General features: G+C 31.6%; 13 protein-coding genes across 13 annotated transcripts, besides 10 other annotated features; 9 read left to right on the forward strand and 4 right to left on the reverse strand.

Moving 5' to 3' along the window:
* Positions 1 to 157: 157 nt before the first annotated feature.
* Positions 158 to 223: a sequence feature (Signal peptide predicted for TA17220 by SignalP 2.0 HMM (Signal peptide probability 0.949, signal anchor probability 0.050) with cleavage site probability 0.519 between residues 22 and 23).
* TA17220 (uncharacterized protein) lies at positions 158 to 1,765 on the forward strand (the record flags this gene model as incomplete). Its single annotated transcript, XM_947631.1, has 1 exon — positions 158 to 1,765. The coding sequence occupies one exon, from the start codon at positions 158 to 160 to the stop codon at positions 1,763 to 1,765; it is 1,608 nt and encodes a 535-aa protein (XP_952724.1).
* Positions 176 to 244: a sequence feature (1 probable transmembrane helix predicted for TA17220 by TMHMM2.0 at aa 7-29).
* Positions 1,703 to 1,708: a sequence feature (GPI-Anchor Signal predicted for TA17220 by DGPI v2.04 with cleavage site probability 0.124699995 near 516).
* Positions 1,766 to 1,912: 147 nt separating the features above from the next.
* TA17225 (26s protease regulatory subunit, putative) lies at positions 1,913 to 3,607 on the forward strand (the record flags this gene model as incomplete). Its single annotated transcript, XM_947632.1, has 7 exons — positions 1,913 to 2,014; positions 2,117 to 2,307; positions 2,378 to 2,510; positions 2,617 to 2,876; positions 2,949 to 3,280; positions 3,361 to 3,445; positions 3,520 to 3,607. 7 exons carry the CDS (start codon positions 1,913 to 1,915, stop codon positions 3,605 to 3,607), a joined length of 1,191 nt encoding a protein of 396 aa, XP_952725.1.
* Positions 3,608 to 3,690: 83 nt separating this feature from the next.
* Positions 3,691 to 4,723, forward strand: TA17230 (60S ribosomal protein l7-a, putative; the record flags this gene model as incomplete). Its single annotated transcript, XM_947633.1, has 5 exons — positions 3,691 to 3,801; positions 3,840 to 3,928; positions 4,070 to 4,184; positions 4,266 to 4,405; positions 4,435 to 4,723. The coding sequence occupies 5 exons, from the start codon at positions 3,691 to 3,693 to the stop codon at positions 4,721 to 4,723; spliced, it is 744 nt and encodes a 247-aa protein (XP_952726.1).
* A 108-nt stretch (positions 4,724 to 4,831) lies between these two features.
* Positions 4,832 to 6,735, reverse strand: TA17235 (adenylosuccinate synthetase, putative; the record flags this gene model as incomplete). Its single annotated transcript, XM_947634.1, has 7 exons — positions 4,832 to 5,082; positions 5,132 to 5,395; positions 5,474 to 5,626; positions 5,712 to 5,970; positions 6,033 to 6,376; positions 6,563 to 6,659; positions 6,697 to 6,735. 7 exons carry the CDS (start codon positions 6,733 to 6,735, stop codon positions 4,832 to 4,834), a joined length of 1,407 nt encoding a protein of 468 aa, XP_952727.1.
* Positions 6,736 to 7,096: 361 nt separating this feature from the next.
* On the forward strand, positions 7,097 to 8,265 carry TA17240 (zinc-finger protein, putative; the record flags this gene model as incomplete). Its single annotated transcript, XM_947635.1, has 7 exons — positions 7,097 to 7,154; positions 7,257 to 7,374; positions 7,404 to 7,470; positions 7,545 to 7,655; positions 7,732 to 7,904; positions 7,983 to 8,073; positions 8,170 to 8,265. The coding sequence occupies 7 exons, from the start codon at positions 7,097 to 7,099 to the stop codon at positions 8,263 to 8,265; spliced, it is 714 nt and encodes a 237-aa protein (XP_952728.1).
* Positions 7,804 to 7,863: a sequence feature (2 probable transmembrane helices predicted for TA17240 by TMHMM2.0 at aa 143-162 and 166-188).
* Positions 7,873 to 7,904: a sequence feature (2 probable transmembrane helices predicted for TA17240 by TMHMM2.0 at aa 143-162 and 166-188).
* Positions 7,983 to 8,019: a sequence feature (2 probable transmembrane helices predicted for TA17240 by TMHMM2.0 at aa 143-162 and 166-188).
* Positions 8,266 to 8,445: 180 nt separating the features above from the next.
* TA17245 (splicing factor, putative) lies at positions 8,446 to 9,757 on the forward strand (the record flags this gene model as incomplete). Its single annotated transcript, XM_947636.1, has 3 exons — positions 8,446 to 8,510; positions 8,613 to 8,743; positions 8,811 to 9,757. The coding sequence occupies 3 exons, from the start codon at positions 8,446 to 8,448 to the stop codon at positions 9,755 to 9,757; spliced, it is 1,143 nt and encodes a 380-aa protein (XP_952729.1).
* Positions 9,758 to 10,318: 561 nt separating this feature from the next.
* On the forward strand, positions 10,319 to 11,010 carry TA17250 (peroxiredoxin 1, putative; the record flags this gene model as incomplete). The annotated part of the gene is made up of 2 exons (XM_947637.1): positions 10,319 to 10,768; positions 10,864 to 11,010. 2 exons carry the CDS (start codon positions 10,319 to 10,321, stop codon positions 11,008 to 11,010), a joined length of 597 nt encoding a protein of 198 aa, XP_952730.1.
* Positions 11,011 to 11,086: 76 nt separating this feature from the next.
* Positions 11,087 to 11,482, reverse strand: TA17255 (uncharacterized protein; the record flags this gene model as incomplete). Its single annotated transcript, XM_947638.1, has 3 exons — positions 11,087 to 11,323; positions 11,394 to 11,431; positions 11,467 to 11,482. The coding sequence occupies 3 exons, from the start codon at positions 11,480 to 11,482 to the stop codon at positions 11,087 to 11,089; spliced, it is 291 nt and encodes a 96-aa protein (XP_952731.1).
* Positions 11,483 to 11,610: 128 nt separating this feature from the next.
* Positions 11,611 to 12,568, reverse strand: TA17260 (uncharacterized protein; the record flags this gene model as incomplete). The annotated part of the gene is made up of 6 exons (XM_947639.1): positions 11,611 to 11,676; positions 11,712 to 11,888; positions 11,974 to 12,103; positions 12,166 to 12,272; positions 12,307 to 12,404; positions 12,457 to 12,568. 6 exons carry the CDS (start codon positions 12,566 to 12,568, stop codon positions 11,611 to 11,613), a joined length of 690 nt encoding a protein of 229 aa, XP_952732.1.
* Positions 12,569 to 12,604: 36 nt separating this feature from the next.
* Positions 12,605 to 15,172, reverse strand: TA17265 (uncharacterized protein; the record flags this gene model as incomplete). The annotated part of the gene is made up of 6 exons (XM_947640.1): positions 12,605 to 12,821; positions 12,850 to 12,990; positions 13,044 to 13,158; positions 13,233 to 13,404; positions 13,473 to 14,257; positions 14,338 to 15,172. The coding sequence occupies 6 exons, from the start codon at positions 15,170 to 15,172 to the stop codon at positions 12,605 to 12,607; spliced, it is 2,265 nt and encodes a 754-aa protein (XP_952733.1).
* Positions 12,668 to 12,736: a sequence feature (2 probable transmembrane helices predicted for TA17265 by TMHMM2.0 at aa 13-35 and 712-734).
* Positions 15,068 to 15,136: a sequence feature (2 probable transmembrane helices predicted for TA17265 by TMHMM2.0 at aa 13-35 and 712-734).
* Positions 15,071 to 15,172: a sequence feature (Signal anchor predicted for TA17265 by SignalP 2.0 HMM (Signal peptide probability 0.278, signal anchor probability 0.717) with cleavage site probability 0.170 between residues 34 and 35).
* Positions 15,173 to 16,471: 1,299 nt separating this feature from the next.
* Positions 16,472 to 16,522: a sequence feature (Signal peptide predicted for TA17270 by SignalP 2.0 HMM (Signal peptide probability 0.999, signal anchor probability 0.000) with cleavage site probability 0.503 between residues 17 and 18).
* TA17270 (uncharacterized protein) lies at positions 16,472 to 17,461 on the forward strand (the record flags this gene model as incomplete). The annotated part of the gene is made up of 4 exons (XM_947641.1): positions 16,472 to 16,826; positions 16,862 to 16,986; positions 17,080 to 17,331; positions 17,366 to 17,461. The coding sequence occupies 4 exons, from the start codon at positions 16,472 to 16,474 to the stop codon at positions 17,459 to 17,461; spliced, it is 828 nt and encodes a 275-aa protein (XP_952734.1).
* A 146-nt stretch (positions 17,462 to 17,607) lies between these two features.
* TA17275 (uncharacterized protein) lies at positions 17,608 to 18,950 on the forward strand (the record flags this gene model as incomplete). The annotated part of the gene is made up of 7 exons (XM_947642.1): positions 17,608 to 17,639; positions 17,787 to 17,982; positions 18,016 to 18,109; positions 18,192 to 18,262; positions 18,398 to 18,459; positions 18,525 to 18,819; positions 18,852 to 18,950. The coding sequence occupies 7 exons, from the start codon at positions 17,608 to 17,610 to the stop codon at positions 18,948 to 18,950; spliced, it is 849 nt and encodes a 282-aa protein (XP_952735.1).
* A 185-nt stretch (positions 18,951 to 19,135) lies between these two features.
* Positions 19,136 to 20,099, forward strand: TA17280 (cell cycle regulator protein, putative; the record flags this gene model as incomplete). Its single annotated transcript, XM_947643.1, is given in 6 exon segments — positions 19,136 to 19,264; positions 19,386 to 19,465; positions 19,522 to 19,619; positions 19,710 to 19,837; positions 19,908 to 19,975; positions 19,985 to 20,099. Coding segments are annotated over 6 exon segments (618 nt in total).
* Positions 20,100 to 20,494: the final 395 nt, after the last annotated feature.

Raw genomic sequence — 20,494 nt, forward strand, 5'->3', positions numbered from 1 at the left:
ACAAATGGAGCTAAGGGAACTCAGAGGTACACTGAATGATTCTTAGCTAGTAACGTTTTTCTTCCATAGATTTTTTATATATAATTAAATAGATTATCAAAATACTATCAATATATTACTAAATAAATTATTAAAATATTATTAAAATATTATTAAAATGAAATTGTTTTTATATTTTTTTATAAGGTTTTTACTGTTAGGTTTGTTGACTGGTGTGTATTGTGTTATCAATGTTGCGGAAGGTTTGGGTTTTGAAGGTATTGTATTAGATTTGAAAAATATAGATACCAGTTATTTCAAAATTGTCAAAAGAGATGAGATTCCAGATACACATCCTGAAATTTTCAGGTTTATGTTAAAACCAGGTACATCAAAAGTTATAACACTGATAAAAGTTGATCTATTTAACATTTGGGAAAGAAGCCCAGAAAAAAACGATAACGAGTTTTATTATTTTGACATGTATAATACTAGGAACAGAGGTATTATGGTTGACATACATACTTCGGGTTCTGGAGGAGGTGAAACGTTTCAATTCAAGATCACCGGTAATTTCAAATCCTTACTCACTTTGATCGAATTCTACAGGGAATTAACCACAGAGTCTGAGGATGTAGATAATTCAAAAATTAAATTGGATGTTAATGACAAATTTGATATGTTATATCATGAAAGCTTTACCAAAATAGATGGAACAAAAAGATATTTGACGTTCTCTTCACTTTATGAGGAATTTATTCAAGTATCGGATCGCGACTATATCATCTGGGAGCCAAAATCACCTTATGGCATGGATCCAAATACTTCAACTCAAAATCAGGGTCCTGAAGGATTAAGCAATAAAAAGGAGTTATACTGTAAAATGGTTGAAATTTATAGCAATTTTAACTTCATTCATCTAGTTAAAATAACTTTAGAAAATGATGATATTGTATACTTTAAAATAAGGAATAATACTCCCCTTGAAGTTGGGAGACCGACAAAATTAGATACGGTTAATGAAGAAGAGTTTATTAAAGCCAAAAAGGAATTTGGATTTGAGGAATTGGATGAAAGAAGCTATGAAAAAATTTTAGATTCACGCATTAGTGAAGGAGATAATTCTCACGCAGAAATTGACCTTAGTAAAAACAACTATTATTTGGAAAACTCAAGGATTAGTTTCTGTGGAATAAGGGAAGTTTCAGTTCATATTGTGGGCAAAAAAAATTTCATAACATTCAAATATGAGAATCAAAAAATTTTTGAGTATAGTTATGGAGATAGTTATCGTATTATCATAGTCAAATCCAACTCCGGAACAAAGTATATAGAAGTAATTTCAATGACTGGAGGAGTTATGAAAAAAACATATTTTGCATTAGAACCAAAGGAAACAGTATGGAAAAAAATTACAAATTATGAATACGACTTCCCGTTGAAAAGTGAAATTGATTACGAGAGTAAACATACTTATTTTGGTGAAGTAGAAACAATAGTAGATGATTTGCCTATTGAAGTTAAGAAAAAAATTAATCCAGATTTTGGAAAAAATCCACCCAAAGAAAGTCCTCCAAATATTCCAGATTTTGAAAACAAACAACTTAAAGTTAATCCTCCAAATATTCCAGATTTTGAAAACAAACAACCTAAAGATAGTCCTACAAATAATCCAGATTTTCGAAGCCAGCCACCTAAAGAGGGAGGAATTGAATCAGTTGTATCAAGTTTTAAAATTAGTAAAATTTGGATTGTATTATTAACAATTTTTTTCAGTCTAATTTAATTTCTAATTTACACATTTACATTATAATATAATAAAAATTGTGATTTCTTTTTCAAAAAATTAGTTACATAGTATTGAGGTGCCCACACATTTTATATTAAAATTTTATTAAGAATCTTCTAGTTTTATTTTTTTAGTTCGTTTAAAATGGCTTCTGAAGCTGTTGTTCAAAAGTCTACTACTACTGATATTGACTTATATACTAAACTTAAGGAACTTGAACGACAGTTAGAATTATGCGAGATTCAAGTATAATTTCTTTAATTACCAATCTAATTATTATTTTATTAATAACATAACATATATTTATGTACAATTTATCAATTTAATACAATATATCTTGAATTTTAGGAAAATTATATTAAAGAGGAGCATAAGAACTTGAAACTTGAGCTTATCAGAGCCAGGAATGAAATCAAACGTATTCAAAGCGTCCCTTTGGTAATTGGCCAATTTTTGGACATTATAGACAAAAATTACGGAATTGTATCCTCAACTGCAGGATCTAACTATTATGTTCGCATTCTTTCAACCATTAACAGGTGTGGTCCTTAAATCTAATCATTAAAATACAGCTATAAATCTTATGTAAATCTTTAATGTTTATCTTAGGGAATTGCTAACACCTAACACTAGTGTTGCATTACATAGGCATAGTCATAGCGTTGTCGATATTTTGCCGCCAGAAGCAGATTCTTCCATCCAAATGTTACAAGTTTCTGAAAAACCGGATGTAACTTACGCGGTACAAGTCTATTAATTATTTAAACAGATGTGTTTAACCCATTGTGTTCCTTCACACGATTATCTTTACATACATAATATTTGTTACATTTTAACCTATTTGTTAGGACATTGGAGGAATGGATTCCCAAAAGCAGGAAATAAAAGAAGCAGTAGAACTTCCCCTAACTTGTCCATCACTTTATAAGCAAATCGGGATAGACCCTCCAGTTGGTGTTTTATTATATGGTCCTCCTGGGACCGGGAAAACTATGTTGGCGAAGGCAGTTGCACACCACACCGACGCAACTTTTATACGTTTTGTTGGTTCTGAATTCGTTCAAAAGTACCTGGGTGAAGGACCCAGAATGGTGAGAGATATCTTCAGGTATGATTTTAAATAAACTATATTATTTTTTTCGCATTACTTTTCCTTGAATTAGTTTATATGATATCATAGATTGGCCAGAGAGAACGCTCCTAGCATTTTATTCATCGATGAAGTAGATGCGATCGCAACAAAGAGATTTGATGCACAAACAGGTGCAGATAGGGAAGTGCAGAGGATCCTTTTAGAGCTTCTTAACCAGATGGATGGGTTTGATCAAAATGCCTCAGTAAAGGTGATTATGGCAACGAACAGAGCAGATACACTTGATCCTGCACTTTTAAGACCAGGGAGACTTGACAGAAAAATAGAATTCCCACTTCCAGATAGAAGACAAAGAAGATTAATTTTTCAAACAATTACCAGTAAAATGAATTTATCAAACGATATTGATCTAGAAACATGTATATTAATACTACTTTCCCTACTATACTATACACTAATTTAGTTATTTATATAATGATTTAATCTTTATTATTTTTAGTTGTTGCAAGACCAGAGAAGATATCAGCAGCCGACATAGCTGCCATTTGTCTAGAGGCTGGCTTACAGGCAATTAGAAAGAATAGGTATTAACATACTTTTTATAAATTCCATCACTGTGTTTTACAACATCCATAAATGTGTAAACATAATTTTTCAGATACGTCGTGACTACCAAAGATTTTGAACAGGGCTGGAAGCGAATCGTTAAAAAACACGACCAGGATCACCCGTTTTATGGAGTTTAAGTTCATTCTAAACACCTCATATTTTTAATATACATATTATATATTTGTTTTACATCAAATTTATACAAATTTCGAATTTTAAAATGAAGGGTATAGATGGAGATATTAAAAAACCTGAGACTATATTAAGAGGCCATCGAATTGATCTGAAAAGGCGCAGTGAAATCGCAAAACAAGTCCGACTTCTAAAACTGGTAATTTTTTATTTCTGAAATATATTCCATAAATTTAGAAAAAGAAATCTTACCGAGATAAAAATGCAATTGTTTCACTCAATACCATCTTCAAAAAATCGAAACAGCTGGACTTGGATCTTAAGAGGTGAGCCTTCCACAATCTTTATAGCTTAAACACCCATATATTTTCTTAAACCAATATTTTTATGTTTTAAATTCTTTTACTCTACCTTTTTTTCCTAAATCAACTTACAAATCTCCACATTATTGATTAATTTGACATTAGAACCAAAGCCCAAGAGAAAAAGCCTAAAGTCAATCCACCAAAGGAATACAAACTACTTTTTGTTGTTCGGAATTCTAGAAATGTCGAATCGCAAATTTGTAAAGATATTTTAAAGGTTCTTAACACTTTTTACTTACTCAACCTATTTGTTTTATAATCAACACGTTAATATTATTCAATTTCATTTGATTTTTAGACCATTGGATTAACGAGAATAAACACAGGTCGTTTTATGAGTAATTCAGTTTCCAATTTGGACCTGATAAATAAGGTGTTGCCTTTTGTGTACTATGGAACACCTACCCTAAAGCATGTTAAGGATTTGCTCCATAAGAGGTTAGTTTTTTCATTCTAGATTTTTATAGGGGTACCATTTATCAGCATAACAAGGCAGAGATGATTAGTGGGAATTTAATTATTGAGGAGAATTTTAGTAACTACGGCATTTACAGCATCGATGAATTAATCGAAACTATATACAAGGGTTCCACTGGCTCTGAAGATATCCTGCTCAAGCTTGGACCCATAAACTTATCCAATTTAAACATTTACAGCAGGTTTCACACCATTTATTTATACAATTATAATTCTCTAATTACAGATACTTTGAGGATAACCATAAGTATGGAAACACGAACATTAACAACTTACTAATTGATAAATAATAGTGTAATATACTAGTCAATAGATTTACATGATTATTTGACAAACAAGTTTAAAGCGTTACAAAATATTAAACAGTTAATTATTGGGTCCTGACGATCATTTTATTAACATCTTTGCCAGTTCCCACCTAAAGGTGATATTGTTGATAAATAAGCAAACCCAGTGAATGAATACCCCCAGGTATTCCTCAATAAAAAGGACATAATTTTGTGCGTTTTGTGGCAATTGTTCAAAGGTTTTAAAGTCGGAAATATCGGTTTTCCAACCGGGCATTGTTTTGTATACTGGTTCGTACTCATCGAATTGATAACAACAGTTGGGATAGCGACCCTCTTCCAAAAATTCTCCTACCAATTATATGTGCTATTTATATTATATATACAATATACTCAGTACTATAAATAGTATTATGTAAATATCTAAATGGTGGAAGCAAGTTTTTAAGAGTAGTACCAGTAACTTTATGCTTGTAGTTGGTGCAAAGTTTGACTTCGTCAAATTGAGAAAGTACATCCAGTTTTGTGAGATTGATTACATCAAACCCAGAGAAGCCCTGGACGTACTTTGCTGAGACTAAGTCAAGCCAGCCACATCGTCGAGTTCTGCCGGTTGTAACGCCAACCTCAGACCCGTGCTTTTGTAACTTGACATAATTATCATCTGCAAGGATTTTAATTTTGTTTAAAGGGGTATTTATACCACTAGTAGTATACATAAATATTTAATTTAAAAAAGTACCGAAAAGCTCTGTTGGAAAAGGACCCTGGCCGATTCTAGTTTGGTAGGCCTTTAACACTCCAACTTTTAAAATCTTAACACTTGGACTAATTCCCAATCCATTGTACACACCGCTTGTTGTTGTGTTACTAGATGTTACGTATGGATAAGTTCCTGAAGTACTTTAGTGAAATTTATAAAGTTATATATATATTCAATTATGTTAAGTAGGGCTAGTTAGGCATGTTTATAGTTGTACCTAGAGCAAGGTCCAATAATGCTCCGTTAGCTCCTTCAAAAAAGACCTTTTTACCTTCTTTTATATATTTTTGAATCATATATGAGGTATCACAAACGCAATGTGCGATTTTAGAAAAGTTAGTTTTGTATATTTCAAGCTCCTTGTTTAGTAAATCTGCCAAATCTGAGTTCGAGAAAACTTTATTTTCATGGTTCAGCTTGTAAGTTAATTTCGTCAACAATTTCTCGAAATTGTCCCAATTTAACAGTTCTCCCAACTAAAACATTAATTAATGTTATTTATGGGTGAATTTTAGTGTGTAATTGTTATCAGAATTACTTGGATGCCAGTTCTTTTACATTTGGTTGAGTTAGTCGGTCCAATACCACGTTTAGTTGTTCCTATTGTTGTGGAGTATTCTCCTTGTTCTGATTCTAGTTGTGAATCAATAGCGATGTGCAAATCGAGTACTAAATGTGCTCTTTCGGAGATGAATAACCTATTTGTTAAATCGATTCCTAACTTCAGTAGGCCATCAATTTCACTTAAAAGGCTTTCCAAATGCACAACAACACCGTTTCCCAATACATTTAATGTATTTGGGACCAAAACTCCACATGGAAGTGAATGTAGTTTATATTTTACTCCATCCAAATACATTTCATGACCGGAATTATGGCCTCCTGAACAAAAGATTTGCTTAGCTGGAAGATATAGGTATAATAAGTGATCAATATAGTTATTAATGGATGAATAGAATAATTTAGACAATTATATGAAGAATCGTATGAAAATAGGCACAAGAGGATAAATTTGGGCTATATGAAAAGAGAAATGATCAAGAATGATTATCTACATGATTGTTATACCGTTATATCTTGCAACAAGGTCAAAATCCTTCGAAAGATGGGTAACCAGTTTACCCTTTCCTTCATCTCCCCATTGCATCCCAGAAATGAGAAGAACCTGAAGTAATAGTTATAAATTAATCAAAAAATCCTACCTTGTCATTCACTTTGTCATAACATCTCCTCTCTACCATATTCCGAACTGACTTATTGCATCGTTAACTGAGGATGGACATATTGGGCCCAAATGAATATATTTGACTTATAATACTCAGATTTCTAGACTTCATGTCTAATTTAAAATTTTTAAGTCATAATTTAATCCTTTAAGTTTTCAATTTTGCTCCTTTAAACTCTATAGATTCAATTTTCACATTAATTTATTGAGATTAAATTTATTTAAAGATATGTTTATTCATTCTATTCCATAAATTATTCATTTTCCAATAAATCTTTATCAATTAATTATTAATTCACTTAATCCGTTAATTTATTCTTAAATTACGATATTTAAACTAAAGCAATTGTGTTAACGGATTGACAATTAATTTATTTATGAAAGAACGGATTCCCAATTCAGATTCCACTGATGGATTTAATGTCCCACTCTTAGGTATCTTAATTTATTCCAACATTAGTATTTTCTCATTCTGAGCAGTTTGATATTATACACACACGTTACTCAGTTTCTCTATGGTATTAAAACAAAATATAGGTGATGATAACGGGGAGTCGAGATTTGAAATTACCTGTTATTCTAGGTCGTGTAAGGATATTTTTATTAAGGATAAACTAATATGTTGTACCACTTGTAGAAAATGCTACCATTCCAAGTAAACTGTTGTTTTATAGCTTCTTTTAGGTGCAACAAGCCTCCTCTACACTATGATATTGTCATAAGATACCCTTGGCATTGTAATTCTTGTAAAGTATTTTTTAAATTAAACCTTTTCCTAGTTTTCCACACCTAATTCCACATTTATTTTAATATAAATCACTGTAGATATGTGTAAATTGTAATGAAGCTGAAAATGGAGTAAGTAGCACATTGCTGATATGCGACTCGTGTGACCGAGCATTTCATATGGAATGCACCAGGAGTAAATACACCGAAGTACTGTGCTAGAATCTACTAGTTAATTAGTGAAATTACCAAATAATCCCGAAATTACTATGTTGAAATGGTATAGATTCCAAGTGGAAACTGGTATTGTGACGATTGTCAATATTGTAAATCTTGCGATATAAAATTTTCTGAGCATGCAGTCATTGTATTATTTTTTAGTTATTTTTTATGGTTTCCACCAATTCGAACACTTATTTTACATAAATTTATAAAGTTTAACACTGTGATGTGTATTATGTAGAAAGAAGGATACGACAACGAGGGGAATAAGTTGTGTCAGACTTGTATGTTAAAGAGAAAGAGAGGCAAAGATAGTGTTATGAACTTTTGCTGTGTATGTTCCAAGTCTATAAACTCAATCGATAACCGTCAGAATAAGAAAGTAGTTTGCAATAGGTGTTCTCAAAGTATTTTCTATCATACTTTATTAACCTATTTTACTTACGGATTAAATTTCACTAATAGTAAATAGTTTTATGTTATGATTGATCTTAACATATAGACTCACACATTGACTGTTCTCAACCGGAGGGAGATAGTGATAAATTTAAAAGCGGTGAAGAGCCACGAATTTGTAACAATTGCTACAAAATTTTAACCTCATTAAATTAAATTTTTTGTTATATTTTATATTTTTATTTAATTTTATATAAATATATTTTTTTTATTATATCAAGAAATAAAGTCAGAATATTGTGTAGTTCCCAATTTTCATCTTGATTTTTTAAAGATTAAGGTACTTTTATTTTGTTTTAAGTATGTATTTTAATTTTCCATAATGGGTCAAACTGAAGATTTGTCCAATTTTGATAAGAAGGATGAAACTAAAGAACCTCCTAAAAGGTCTTTCATTATTCACCCATTGAACAAATATTATTACTTATTATTGCCTCTTATACTATAAAATATAATATACTAAATAAAGTTTCGATATAATTGGTTTAGGCGTCGGAGAAGGGAGGGTAAATGGGACACGGTTGAAGATACCGTCTCCCTTACTGAATTAAAGGCCAAAACTTCCGAAGAGGAGGCCAGAAAAAGACAAAAGAGACTCTATGTAGGGAATCTTCCATCAGGTATTATTTCATAGAAACCCCTAGCTAATATTTATGGAACTATTCATACATTAATCCTGTTATTTAGGAACAAAATTACAGGATGTGGTGGACTTTTTCAACGGAGCTTTGATGGCTATGGTTCCTGGAAATACCATGGATCCCAGAGACCCTCTAGTTACTAAGACCGAGATATACAACCCTGACCAAGGATACTGTTTCTTGGAGTTTAAGACTCCCGAATTGGCGGATTTGGGCTTTAAATTGGATGGTATTACATGTAACGGCTACTCTTTAAAGATAAGAAGGCCTTTGGACTTTAACTTAGGCGCCAACTCAGACGACACAAAGGTGTTTGTCCAGAACATTCCTTTGGATGTCACTGAGGATGAGATGAAGGCTCTACTTGAAAAGCATGGGAAACTTAAGATGGCTAACCTTTTGAAAGATCCTGCTACTGGAGTTAGTAAAGGGTATGGGTTTTTTGAATTTGAGGACGCAAGAAGTTCTAAACTTGCTGTTCTACATCTGAACGGGTCTGTTTTGGGCAAGAATGTACTGAGTGTAAAACATGCTGCTTTCGGGTATTTTGCTTCTGGAGGGAAACCAATTGACTGCAAGGCATCAAATTTGCCAAATTCAATAACTCAGTCAATCCTAAGCAATCCTCTCTTGGGGTTACAGTTACAGAACGGTAGGAGGATTGGTTCCAACCCTTCCAAGGTCATTCAACTCCTCAACATGGTTTTCCACGAGGATTTAATTAGTGATTATAACTATAACGAGATAGTGAGACTTGTAAAGGAGGAAGCTCAAAAGTACGGCCCTTTACAGGAGGTTGTTATTCCGCGGCCCGATAAGGATTTGACTTTTAAGGAAGGGGTTGGCAAGGTTTTTATCAGGTATGAAAATTTATTATCTGCCAGAAAGGCTCAATATATGTTCAATGGGCGAGTTTTTGATAAGAACAGGATTATTTGTTCTGCTTTCTTCCCCGAGGATTTATTCATCTCTGGAAAATACACTCTAATCTAATTTGTTCTTTTATTAATACTCATTTTACAATAATATATATTATTATTTGTGTATCATGCTGAGTCATAATAGGCAAATTACCTTGGAATCCTCTAGGAATGTTATAAAAAACTCAAAATTTATGTGATTTCAATAGTTGAAATAAAGTAACTAAACTTATTTAAGGTGGAATCTCAGTTCTGTTTGGTAAATATTTAATTTTCCTCAGAAGGGTAAAACAAATGTGTTCTAATTAGTGAATTTTAGATATAAATTTTTTTCGATGATAAAAATAATTCAAAAGTAATCTCAGTTAAGGTATTGAGATGATGTGTAGTTTTGGGGTTAAAATTATGATGCCTCATATGGTGTAGCTAGTATTACCATACATTATTATACTGTATACATAATACTAATACTATTATTATTTAAGATTAAAAATACTGTAAAATTCTATTAACTCTTGGTTTCCTAGAATTGATTTGAGAACTGTCAGAAATCTTTTAAAAGGGTATATTAGTTCCGGATCGGTATAATAATTTGAGTTTTCCAGAAATAATTGGTAGAATATAGTACAATAGGATGTCACCGAAAGTAGGTTTGCAAGCTCCCAATTTTAAATGCGAGGCTGTCATGCCAGACGGTTCTTTTAAGGAGATTTCACTGGGGGATTATTTGGGCAAGAAGTACGTAGTTTTATTTTTTTACCCTCTTGATTTCACCTTTGTATGTCCCACTGAGATCGTCGCTTTCAACGATGCTGTTGCACAATTCGAGCAAAGGAACGTTCAACTCTTGGCCTGCAGCGTTGATTCCAAATACTGCCACTTGGCTTGGAGAAACACTCCTAGGGATAAGGCTGGTGTTGGTCAGGTAAAGTTCCCAATGCTCTCTGACATGACTAAGGAAGTCGCTACCTCCTACGGCGTTCTTGTGGATGATGCCGGTCTTGCTCTTCGTGGACTCTTTCTCATTGACAAAAAAGGAGTTTTACAGCACTCTCTTGTTAATAATCTTCCACTTGGACGCAGTGTATGACTACTTATTTTTTGACTAGTTAATCATAATTACTATTATATTATCATATATTAGTAGTTTATATAACAGTCATGTCATTAATTGATTAGGTAAATGAAGTATTGAGATTAGTTGACGCACTACAAGTGTTTGAGACCAAGGGTGAAGTTTGTCCAGCCAATTGGAAACTTGGTGACAAGGGAATGCCTCCAACTACTGAGGGCGTTGTAGCTCATTTAACTACAAAAATGTCCTGAATATCCATAACTATTTATGTACACTGTATTATATACCATACTAAATATAATAGCGTATAATGAAATTTTGACAAAATTATTCTTGTAGTTTTTTCTGATTGATTTTTTGTAACTCCTTTTTCCTGTCGATTATTTCTTTAGTTCTTTTTAAATTAGCTAGAATATCCTTTTTAAATATGCAATTCGGTATTTCAGGGATCTTGGACTTTGTAGGAGCTAAAATTTTGTAAACCACATATATTTTCATACCTTTAAAGCCCTTCTTAGCCATTCTGCGAAGTTTTTTCTTATGCGCTGATACCATACGTTGGATCTATTACAATAATCATTCTCAGTTAAACAAAATACATATTGGATAAGATAAAAAGTAAATAAGGAATTACATTATATTTTCTGGCAAGTTCTTGCCGTTTAGTTCCCTCTATAAATAATGATATTAAGGTAAATAGAAAATACTCTTAAGTTTAACCATCGCGATAAAACAATTTAAATTGGATTAATTTTAAGTTGATGTTAACAACACATATAAATATATAAATTAAATAATTAAAAATTATAATACAATGAAAAAGAATTAATTAATGCGATGATCGGGTAAAATTAGTCGGACTTGGAAGGTATAACATCTCCAGGGTAAAAAATATCATTATAATCATCTGGTTGAATCTAAATAAATTTAAGATAAATAATTTAGTTATTACCGATCCGTTTGTATGACATTGAACTGTTTTATATTTTATTCTTTTAGGCTCTAGGTTCTTTAGCTCGGAAAGGCTAACGTTGTTATCCTTTTTATAGCTTCTACCTATAGTCCAACAGTATTTTGCTTCATATTCTTTCCCTATCAAATTCAAAGATACATATCCACCCAATTCCTTCTAAATCATACATCCACAACCTCATTTCAGATTAACTTATTGATCACTCTTTTATATAACTAATTTAACTGAATAAATTAAATACATGTTGCAGAATATCAAATAGGTTTTGCGATTGTCTTTTTATTTCATCTCCCAGGCATTCGAAATCGACGTTAAATCTAACATTTCCGCTAACATCCTTGAAAATCCTCTTGTGCAATACTGTATAGCTCCTAAATATTATTGTTATATTATTAGTTCAGATTATGAAATTATAGTTTTTACTAAAATTTACCCCTTTTTATTCACAAATTTTGGTATGTTGTAAATATCGACATTTTTGCAAATTTTCGACCATTTTGAATCATAGGAAAAAACATCAACTAATCCCCTTTTACATATCTATGTTTTTGAAATTTACACATTTCATAACTACCTCAAGAACGTTTGCAACATCTCCTCTATCTGTACACATTGTAAGGTGAGTGAAGTCCTGAAATTTACCTATAGAATGAGAGCAGATCGCATCGATGTCTATAAAAAAATTATCTTTAATATATCTTATGGTTTTATTTATGTTTTTTACCTTTCATGACCAGTATGTTAGGGTCGTTGAAAACGACGTCATCTCTGTTATCTGCCATACACATTAATATAGAAATCCACACATAAATGTTAAAATAGAATTTATAGAACATTATTAAATAAAATAAACCAAAAGTTTGAAATTTAAATTAATTTATAATGAATTTTTGTCTGAACCCCTTTGCCTGAACGAAATCCTCCCTCTTTTCTTTAAAGTCGAAAATTAATACGATGATTCCAAAAACAATCAACGATATTGACGTCGTTATCAGGATCATAAACAGCTTCTTTCCCGGTATAATACTCAACTTCAATACCCACCTAAACATTTCCATGTTTCCCTGAGAAATTTGATATGTAGCTATGCTATGAATTTAATATGGGTAAAAGGTACTGTGAGGGTATTTCAAGTGGCACTGGCACTGTAATAACAGTACAGCTTGGTATGATTGAAATCCACATGTGGTTGCATTTCTTGTTAGAGGACGAAATTCCCAAATAAAACTCTTCAACATAATTATTAGTCTTGCCCAACCTACACATTAATAACCATATTTATTTACTAGGGAAATAACTGATTGAAATTACCCGATGAATGTGAAAGGCGTGTAGAGTGGTGAATATGCTGTTTGTGGTCTCAAAGTAGCAATTTTGGGGAATTTTATGCCGTGGATATCAATCACTGTTAATTTATATGTTAATCCTAAGCAGAATTTACTCAATTAGAAGTTATTTAAATTATTTTCGAATAATATAAATTAATAGTAGGACAGTTACCGTTATTGTTAGAACCAGATAAGAAATAGTTATCAGGGTATTTAGATTCATCAATTACCATATATTTGGTCATTAGCTTCATAAACAAATCAATTGTTTCTTTATAAAGTGAATAGTATAGACATTCCATTTTTTCGCCAATTTTTAGAAATAGCATCATGTTCACCATTCTCTACAGGTTAATTAGTATTAATCATAAATTATCCAGTAGGATATAGCTATATGTAACTAATGAAATACGCGATCGACTATGTCGGCGGTAGCGACATGTGTTAGAGTAGCATCTGGGTTGTGAATTATAACAGGTATAAACTCATTGTAATTGGCATCTCCTTTGTCTTTTGATAAGTTTTTAGCTATCAATGATAAATATTTAGGAGATCCATTATTCTTTTCACTTTTATCTTTGGAGGAGTGCTCGGAAACGGAGTCAACAAACTTCAATGGTATAATTAAGTCCAGAAAGCCGTTATTATTAAAATCTCCAGCTGTAACCCGCTCAAGTTGTGTTGGTAGTTTAGAGTAAATTATCTTACTCATCTCTATATCTTCGACTTCATTTCCTTCATCTTCCTTTGGAGTTCTTAGCTCATTTGAATGTGTTTTGTAAATTTTCGAGTAGTTAAATTTGGATTTGGTCAAGTTAAATTGGGAAGAGTTAAGGGGGTAAATGAACGTGTATTCTTCAGCGATTTCAATTACATGATTTGTAAAAGGAGTAAAGTCCATCCTCGAGTGTACACAGAGTTCAGCTGGATGTCTACACAATTGATCACTGGTTTGGAACATTTGTGGGCAAAATGGTATTTGTTTATTATATGAAATTTCTATTTTACATCTGGATGTGCAATAACCTTCCGAATTTACTGAATCGCAAGTTGGAACCAATATATCATTCGTTCCATCATTATCGAAGTCGCCAAAGGTTATCATTCCGTGGTTTTTTGGTAACAATAAATTATCTGATCGTTTATATACTACACCGGTAGGTGCTACATCAGCTAACCATATGTCAACATACACATCTGTTGCATTATTAATATACTAAAACTACACTATTAACTATATAACTATGTAATGTATATATAAGGTTGAGTACACATACTTTTAAGATGGGGGTATTCTAGCATGAGTACTAGGTCAGGTCTGCAGTCACCATTCATATCAATAAAGGCGCAAGAGTGTGGATTGGGTATGAATCCATCAATTTCATAGTTAAGTGTAAATGTTGGAATTTTATTATGAAGGAAAGGTAGGAAAAAATATCCATAATTCATCCAGAAAAAGAGCTTTAAATCTGGTGTTTGCACCAGAATATCAAAGGTGCCATCTCCATCGAAGTCTGCTACAAGAGGGTGAATTGTGCTATATTCGTAATATTTATGTTCCAAAACTTTAGATTTAACGTTATCAATATCGCCTAATTTATTTTCAAGATTGTTAAAGGAAATTTCCAACGACTGTCTGGAGTCCCATGTGCTGTTGGAACCAAATTCGCCGCCCATAAGCTGGTAGTATACCAGCAAATAGTATAGAGTATTTGTATCTTCTGGGCTAGGTTTCTTCTTCATCACAAGCAGGAGGTCCAAGAAATCGTTGGAATCGAAGTCTGCTGCTGTAATTCCATCGCATTCGCCATCAACTTGGAACTTATGGTATGGATCACTTTTCTCGGATTTCGTTATATCGGAATAAATATAAATTGTGGACTTATCGGTAACTGTATTATATGAATACGTTGCAAAACTTAAGCTCCCGCTGTTGTCGAAATCTCCGAAATCTCCTATTAGTCCCTTTCCTTTGAACTTTGAGGACTCAAGTCTGAAGTCATAAGAGTAAGATCGAATGGTAAAAATTAGTATGAAAAGGAAGAAGAGTATGGAACTGAAGTTGAAAGAAGGAATCCTAGAATTATTCTTTAATTTCCAAGATAAATTCATATTCAACACCAATCTAGAGTTATCTGCATTGTAAAATAGCGTTTTAAATTAAAATAGCATTACAAATTTGATTTTAAAATTATTAGCATTTTAGTATACAATTATGCGATATATTTTATTTTCAATTATTTTATTGAATCACATTTTATGACTTCTGGCACACAACTCTCACTATAATTATTTTCTACCCATTTTTTACTAATTATTCTATTAAATTATACTTAGATGATAAAACTACTTTCGATTATAGATGGATATATATAGTATAACTGTTCATTTGGTAGAAGAATATTAAGTTAGGTTGAATTATTCGATTAACCCTTTTTGGAATTATTTTTGTTAGAAATACTTTCTTTATATCTTTTAAATATATTTTCTTGCCCCTTTAACTTTATCTATAAATTTGTTTTCATCTTCTTAATTGTGTGAGTTAAATATATATAATAGTCCCAGGAGGAAAAATGTGTATAAGAATAAATAGAGTAAGAACTTGGCGTATGAATCTTTTAAGTCTACCCAGAAGACCCTGAAGTGGAATATGTTTTTTAAAAATACTGTAGTTCTATATGAAGCGTCTTCGAGTAGTTCTACGTTAATTCTTGAATATTTCCTGTTAATATTAAGGTGTTGAACAACATACTCTGGTCGTTTTCCAAGTGCCCAAAGCTTCAAATTCTCGTATGTAGTCATTCCAATGACGTATTCCCCGGTCGTTACGTTTAAATATAGAGGGATGCCACCCTCTCCACAGAATTTAATAGCGCTCAGAAATAACTGAATGATATTTAAGTTATATTGATCTTACAGGGTAGTTTTTATAATCATCAACTTGAATAACTTCAATGTGTAATCCTGTATCCTTAGATACTTTCTCAATTATAGGCAACATCAACTAAATAATAGAAGATACTATCATATAATGAATTAAATATCTTGTTCTAATTTAAATACTTTTGAGAACTCGGAGTCATTGTGAAAGGCCAAAAGTTCAGGAATTTTAGGCCTTTTCTTAAAGAATCCAAAGATGCTTAAACATTGACCATTTTGTACCTAATAAATTAATTAAATTATTTATTAATTATATATGTGTATGAAGATGAAAAGATCAATTTATAAAACTAACACGATATTTGTTAATTAAAACAGATTTAGATTCCTGTAAAAATAAGAACTTAATGTATATTGCGATAGTAAATGCGATATAAGATGTGTTAAATAATGTTTGCATAAAATGAAAAGTAGGAATCTTATCTTGTTGTGAGGCCATATGTGATTGTTATTAAATTAGTTTAATTATTAATGTGTATATTATTTTTAATTTTGTTAATTTTTACAAACTCTAGTTCGTGTCTTTATTGTAAAAGGAACTTTTTTCAACATCTTTCATTCCTGCTAGACAAACCATCTGGTTCCAGCCATGACTCATCTGGTAATCGCCTACATCCTCAAAAATTGCCCCAAAAAAGTACTAAAAAGGAGACTCAACTTGAAACATTTTTGAATCCAGTAACATATGATAAGATTCCTGTTTTTTGTGCTAAAGCCGGTTCTGATTTATTAAAAACTCCTGATAAGCATGGGAGTTACACTTATTTTATGGATTATGACGATGCTTTGGAAGTTGTAAATAACTACTTTGGCTATAATAGTCAAGGTATTTTTGAGATAACTGATCATATTTGTATATAGAAACTGGTAATCAATTTGGAGTTGTAGAGTGTATTAGTCTTAAAAAATGGTTTGAAATGGCAGATCCATCAAAAAAACGTATTAAAAATTATAAAATCCCCAAACTTTTGCCTTCTAAACACCAAGTATAATTTACACATCCCTCCCTTATTATTAGCTATATAAACTTATTGACTATAATACTCAATTTCACAGCGTATGTATAATATAATTTGTAGAATCTTAAAATGGTATATAAATTAAAGGATGAATATGATCAAGTTCCGATTCCAGTGTATTACTCGGTGGAATTTGTCGTAACGACGAGTACTTTCTGGAGCTTTATAACAGGTTCAAGTCAGAGGCGAAGTATGGTATACTTTTTTAATTACCAGGATTTAATGGATGCAATTTTAAGGATAGAAGATAAAGCTGAAAGGAACAAGGCTCTTGGCAACATCAACGTTACCTCTCTTCTAACTCTTTTAACTGTAAGTTTACTCTCATGTATAGTTTAAAAATTAGGGAAATGATCCTGGAAAAATTTTGTTCTTTCCAAGCAAGCGTAGTAGTAACGCAATTGCAGAATTTACCCGTGATCATACACCGTGGTTATTATAATCCACATTTTTTCATTACCACTCAACATTTAATATTTTTTTAAATTTATTATTAATTTTATAAATTCCATTTATTATAAAATTTTATTTTCAATTGTTTATTACTTTTTGTGATTTTGATGGTGTGTTAATATTAATAATGGGCATATGATAGTAGTAAAATGCCAAGAGGAAGAAAGGTATTTGTTAAATTTAGATTATCGATTTTTAGAAAATTAAAACTAGCGATGAACTCCATATTACACACCAAAATAAATATAATTTCAATCATAAATCTTTTGGTATCATTCTAGTCTTTATTAATACCAGTTTAGACAATTTTTCAGTCAAATATATTACTTAATATACTATATTTTATTTAAAAAATTATATTTATCTGTGCATACTGCTTTAGAAGTGATACGTGATCAGGATATTGAGGAAGATTGTATAATATTGGAGAAATTTGGTATTCCTATTCCTCCCAAAGTATTAAATTTTGATTTCGGTCCTGGGTTAACCCAGTTTACCCTTGTTATGAGTGTATTTTTAACTCTAATGATAATGTAAATTCAGGTATTTTCTAAATATTCCGAATTTCTTTTAAAATCAATTGAGGATTCTAAAGATGAACGATTTTTAAAAAGGAAAATCATGTTCACCAAGCTGGGTATAATTTAATTTAACAGTCTATTTCTTCTCCTATTTAGTTAATCAGCCGCTACGGTAATATATGATTATAATTTTTGTAGTTAAAGCTATAAATTTGAAGTTTATTTGTTCATTTCGCTGGAAATATTTTGATACGGTCCTTTTAAAACGAGTATTAAATTATGATATATAACACTTTATATAAATTATTAAATAATTTGTAAATATTTTTCAGATTGATAGGAGTTCTTTCGGAATCAACAGCAATGTCAAGAATGTTAGTTTTGTTGTTTGAACTGGCGTTTAGGTCAAGGAATATTTAAAGATTTATAAATCGTTGTGGCAAGAACATTGTAAATCTATGCAAAGGTTTTCTCTACTCATTTATCAATAGTTTTGATTATTTATAAAAGATTTGCGTTAATAATTTAAAGGTTACTTGGGGAGTGGAATGAAGCTACTTGTATAACTAAAGTGTATGGGCTTGAACAGACAAGCGAAACCAATATTTCGTCTGTTGTATCCAAATTAAACGAACTAGTAGAAGAGTGTACCTCAGAGCCAGACCCCAAAGCCCACACAGCTGAAGATAACTCAAAACTTGACCAAAAGTCCAGTGAATTGTTAAGGGGAGTGGTAGTGGACGACGAGTATAAGGAGAGTATAGAAGTGTTGAAGAGTAAAATAGAAAACTCACGATTCACGAGGACTAATCAGTTACAGTTAATGGTAACTTACTATTCTTTGGAAATGTAATTTAGGTCAATAGAATCATTGGAAAATACGAAGAATTACTAAATAAAGTTGAGGCGCATAATGATTCACTGGTATTTCGTTACTTATTCCTCAAATTCACCTAGTTACATACACTTAATTAAAATAATAAAGTTTGATTTTAAAAAATTTTCATAGGTGAAATTATCTACATCTATATCTGAGAAAATGTTCAGCCGTATGAGTATAAAAGAATACGTTAAACTTATACAAGTATTATTTCACAAATACTCTACCTAGTTTAATATATTAAATTTACATAACTAGTCCAATGGAATTCAGGAGATGCCTCATATGGGTTAGAATATATAATTTTGAAATGGTGAAGAAGTTCAGCCCAGATGATATAATATCGCAGAATTTAATTAAAACCTCCGTCCAGAGGAATATTAAACTGAACGTTAATTTGTTATTACATACTATTCAGCTGTATTTATATATTTTTCTAGCTTTCACTGACACAACACAGTTTTTCCGCTCGGAAACTCTGTGATTCTATAAATTGCTAATTTTTATTTTAGATTGTTAAGGATTACCCTCTTTTAAAGGACACTATTGACGTGATTTTCCCGAAAAAAATACAGTTATATTTGGCAAAGTGGTAAATTCCTCATTTACTATTTTTTTCATCTTCTTGTTCAAATATTATTATTTTAGCCAAGAACATGTAAATTTATTGATGGTTGGAGGCGAAATCATGTTTATTCAGCACAGGGATGGGCCCTGGATACCGTCACTTCGATTGGTACACAAATGTATTTTCCATGTTTATTTTTCAATGTTTTAGTTATTTTAGTCATTTACAATTGATTTTAGTAGTTTAACTAGTCTTAATTGCTGATTAGATCCCGACATACTGCCCAAAATGCAGGTGGATAGCGGCGCCATTAAATTTGTTTTGAGAGGGTCAAATATAATGTGTCCTGGACTCACATCAGAGGGCGGGAAAATGGATGATGTGGAGGCTGACACAGTTGTGGTACTGATTTACTGATTTATTTTAGTTAAACCAGACTACTTCATGATTATTCATTTTTCTTCAGCAAGTGACTGCTTCTGGGAGGCACAACGCCTGCGCGATTGGATTGACGACCATGTCAACCAAGGAAATGTAATTTAGAGCTCTTAATTTTCTTAGTTTAGAAAAGAATAAGGACGTCTGCATTCACACTCTTCACTATTTGAACGATGGCTATTGGCAGTTCAACGCTGATAAGTACGGATACTCTCCCTAACTAACATCTTTCAACCATTTTTATACATGCATAGTGTATAGTTTAGCATATACTGTTCGTGATTTACATTACTGTGAGCACATTCTAGGTATATTTTACAGATGGAATAGAATGTTTACGAGAGCACCTTTAGGAAAATATCCTTTATAATCCCAATGTACTCGAAGCTCATCGTTGAGTGGAAGTTTGAGTCGACTTGCAGATACTGACAGTTCGCACCTTCCAAATGTTCATACAGTTTGTTTGAACCCTAAATTCATCATTAGCAGCCATAAATAAATATTTGACTAAGAATAAGGTACGTTGATGTGGCAAGAAGGATCATTGTTTGAGTGAAGTATTAGTGTTTTAATTTGGTTGGGGTAAGACTTCAAGTTCTCAAATACTTCTCTACA

The sequence above is a fragment of the Theileria annulata genome, chromosome 4 (genome assembly GCF_000003225.4).
Source record: "Theileria annulata chromosome 4, complete sequence, *** SEQUENCING IN PROGRESS ***".
NCBI lineage: Eukaryota > Apicomplexa > Aconoidasida > Piroplasmida > Theileriidae > Theileria > Theileria annulata.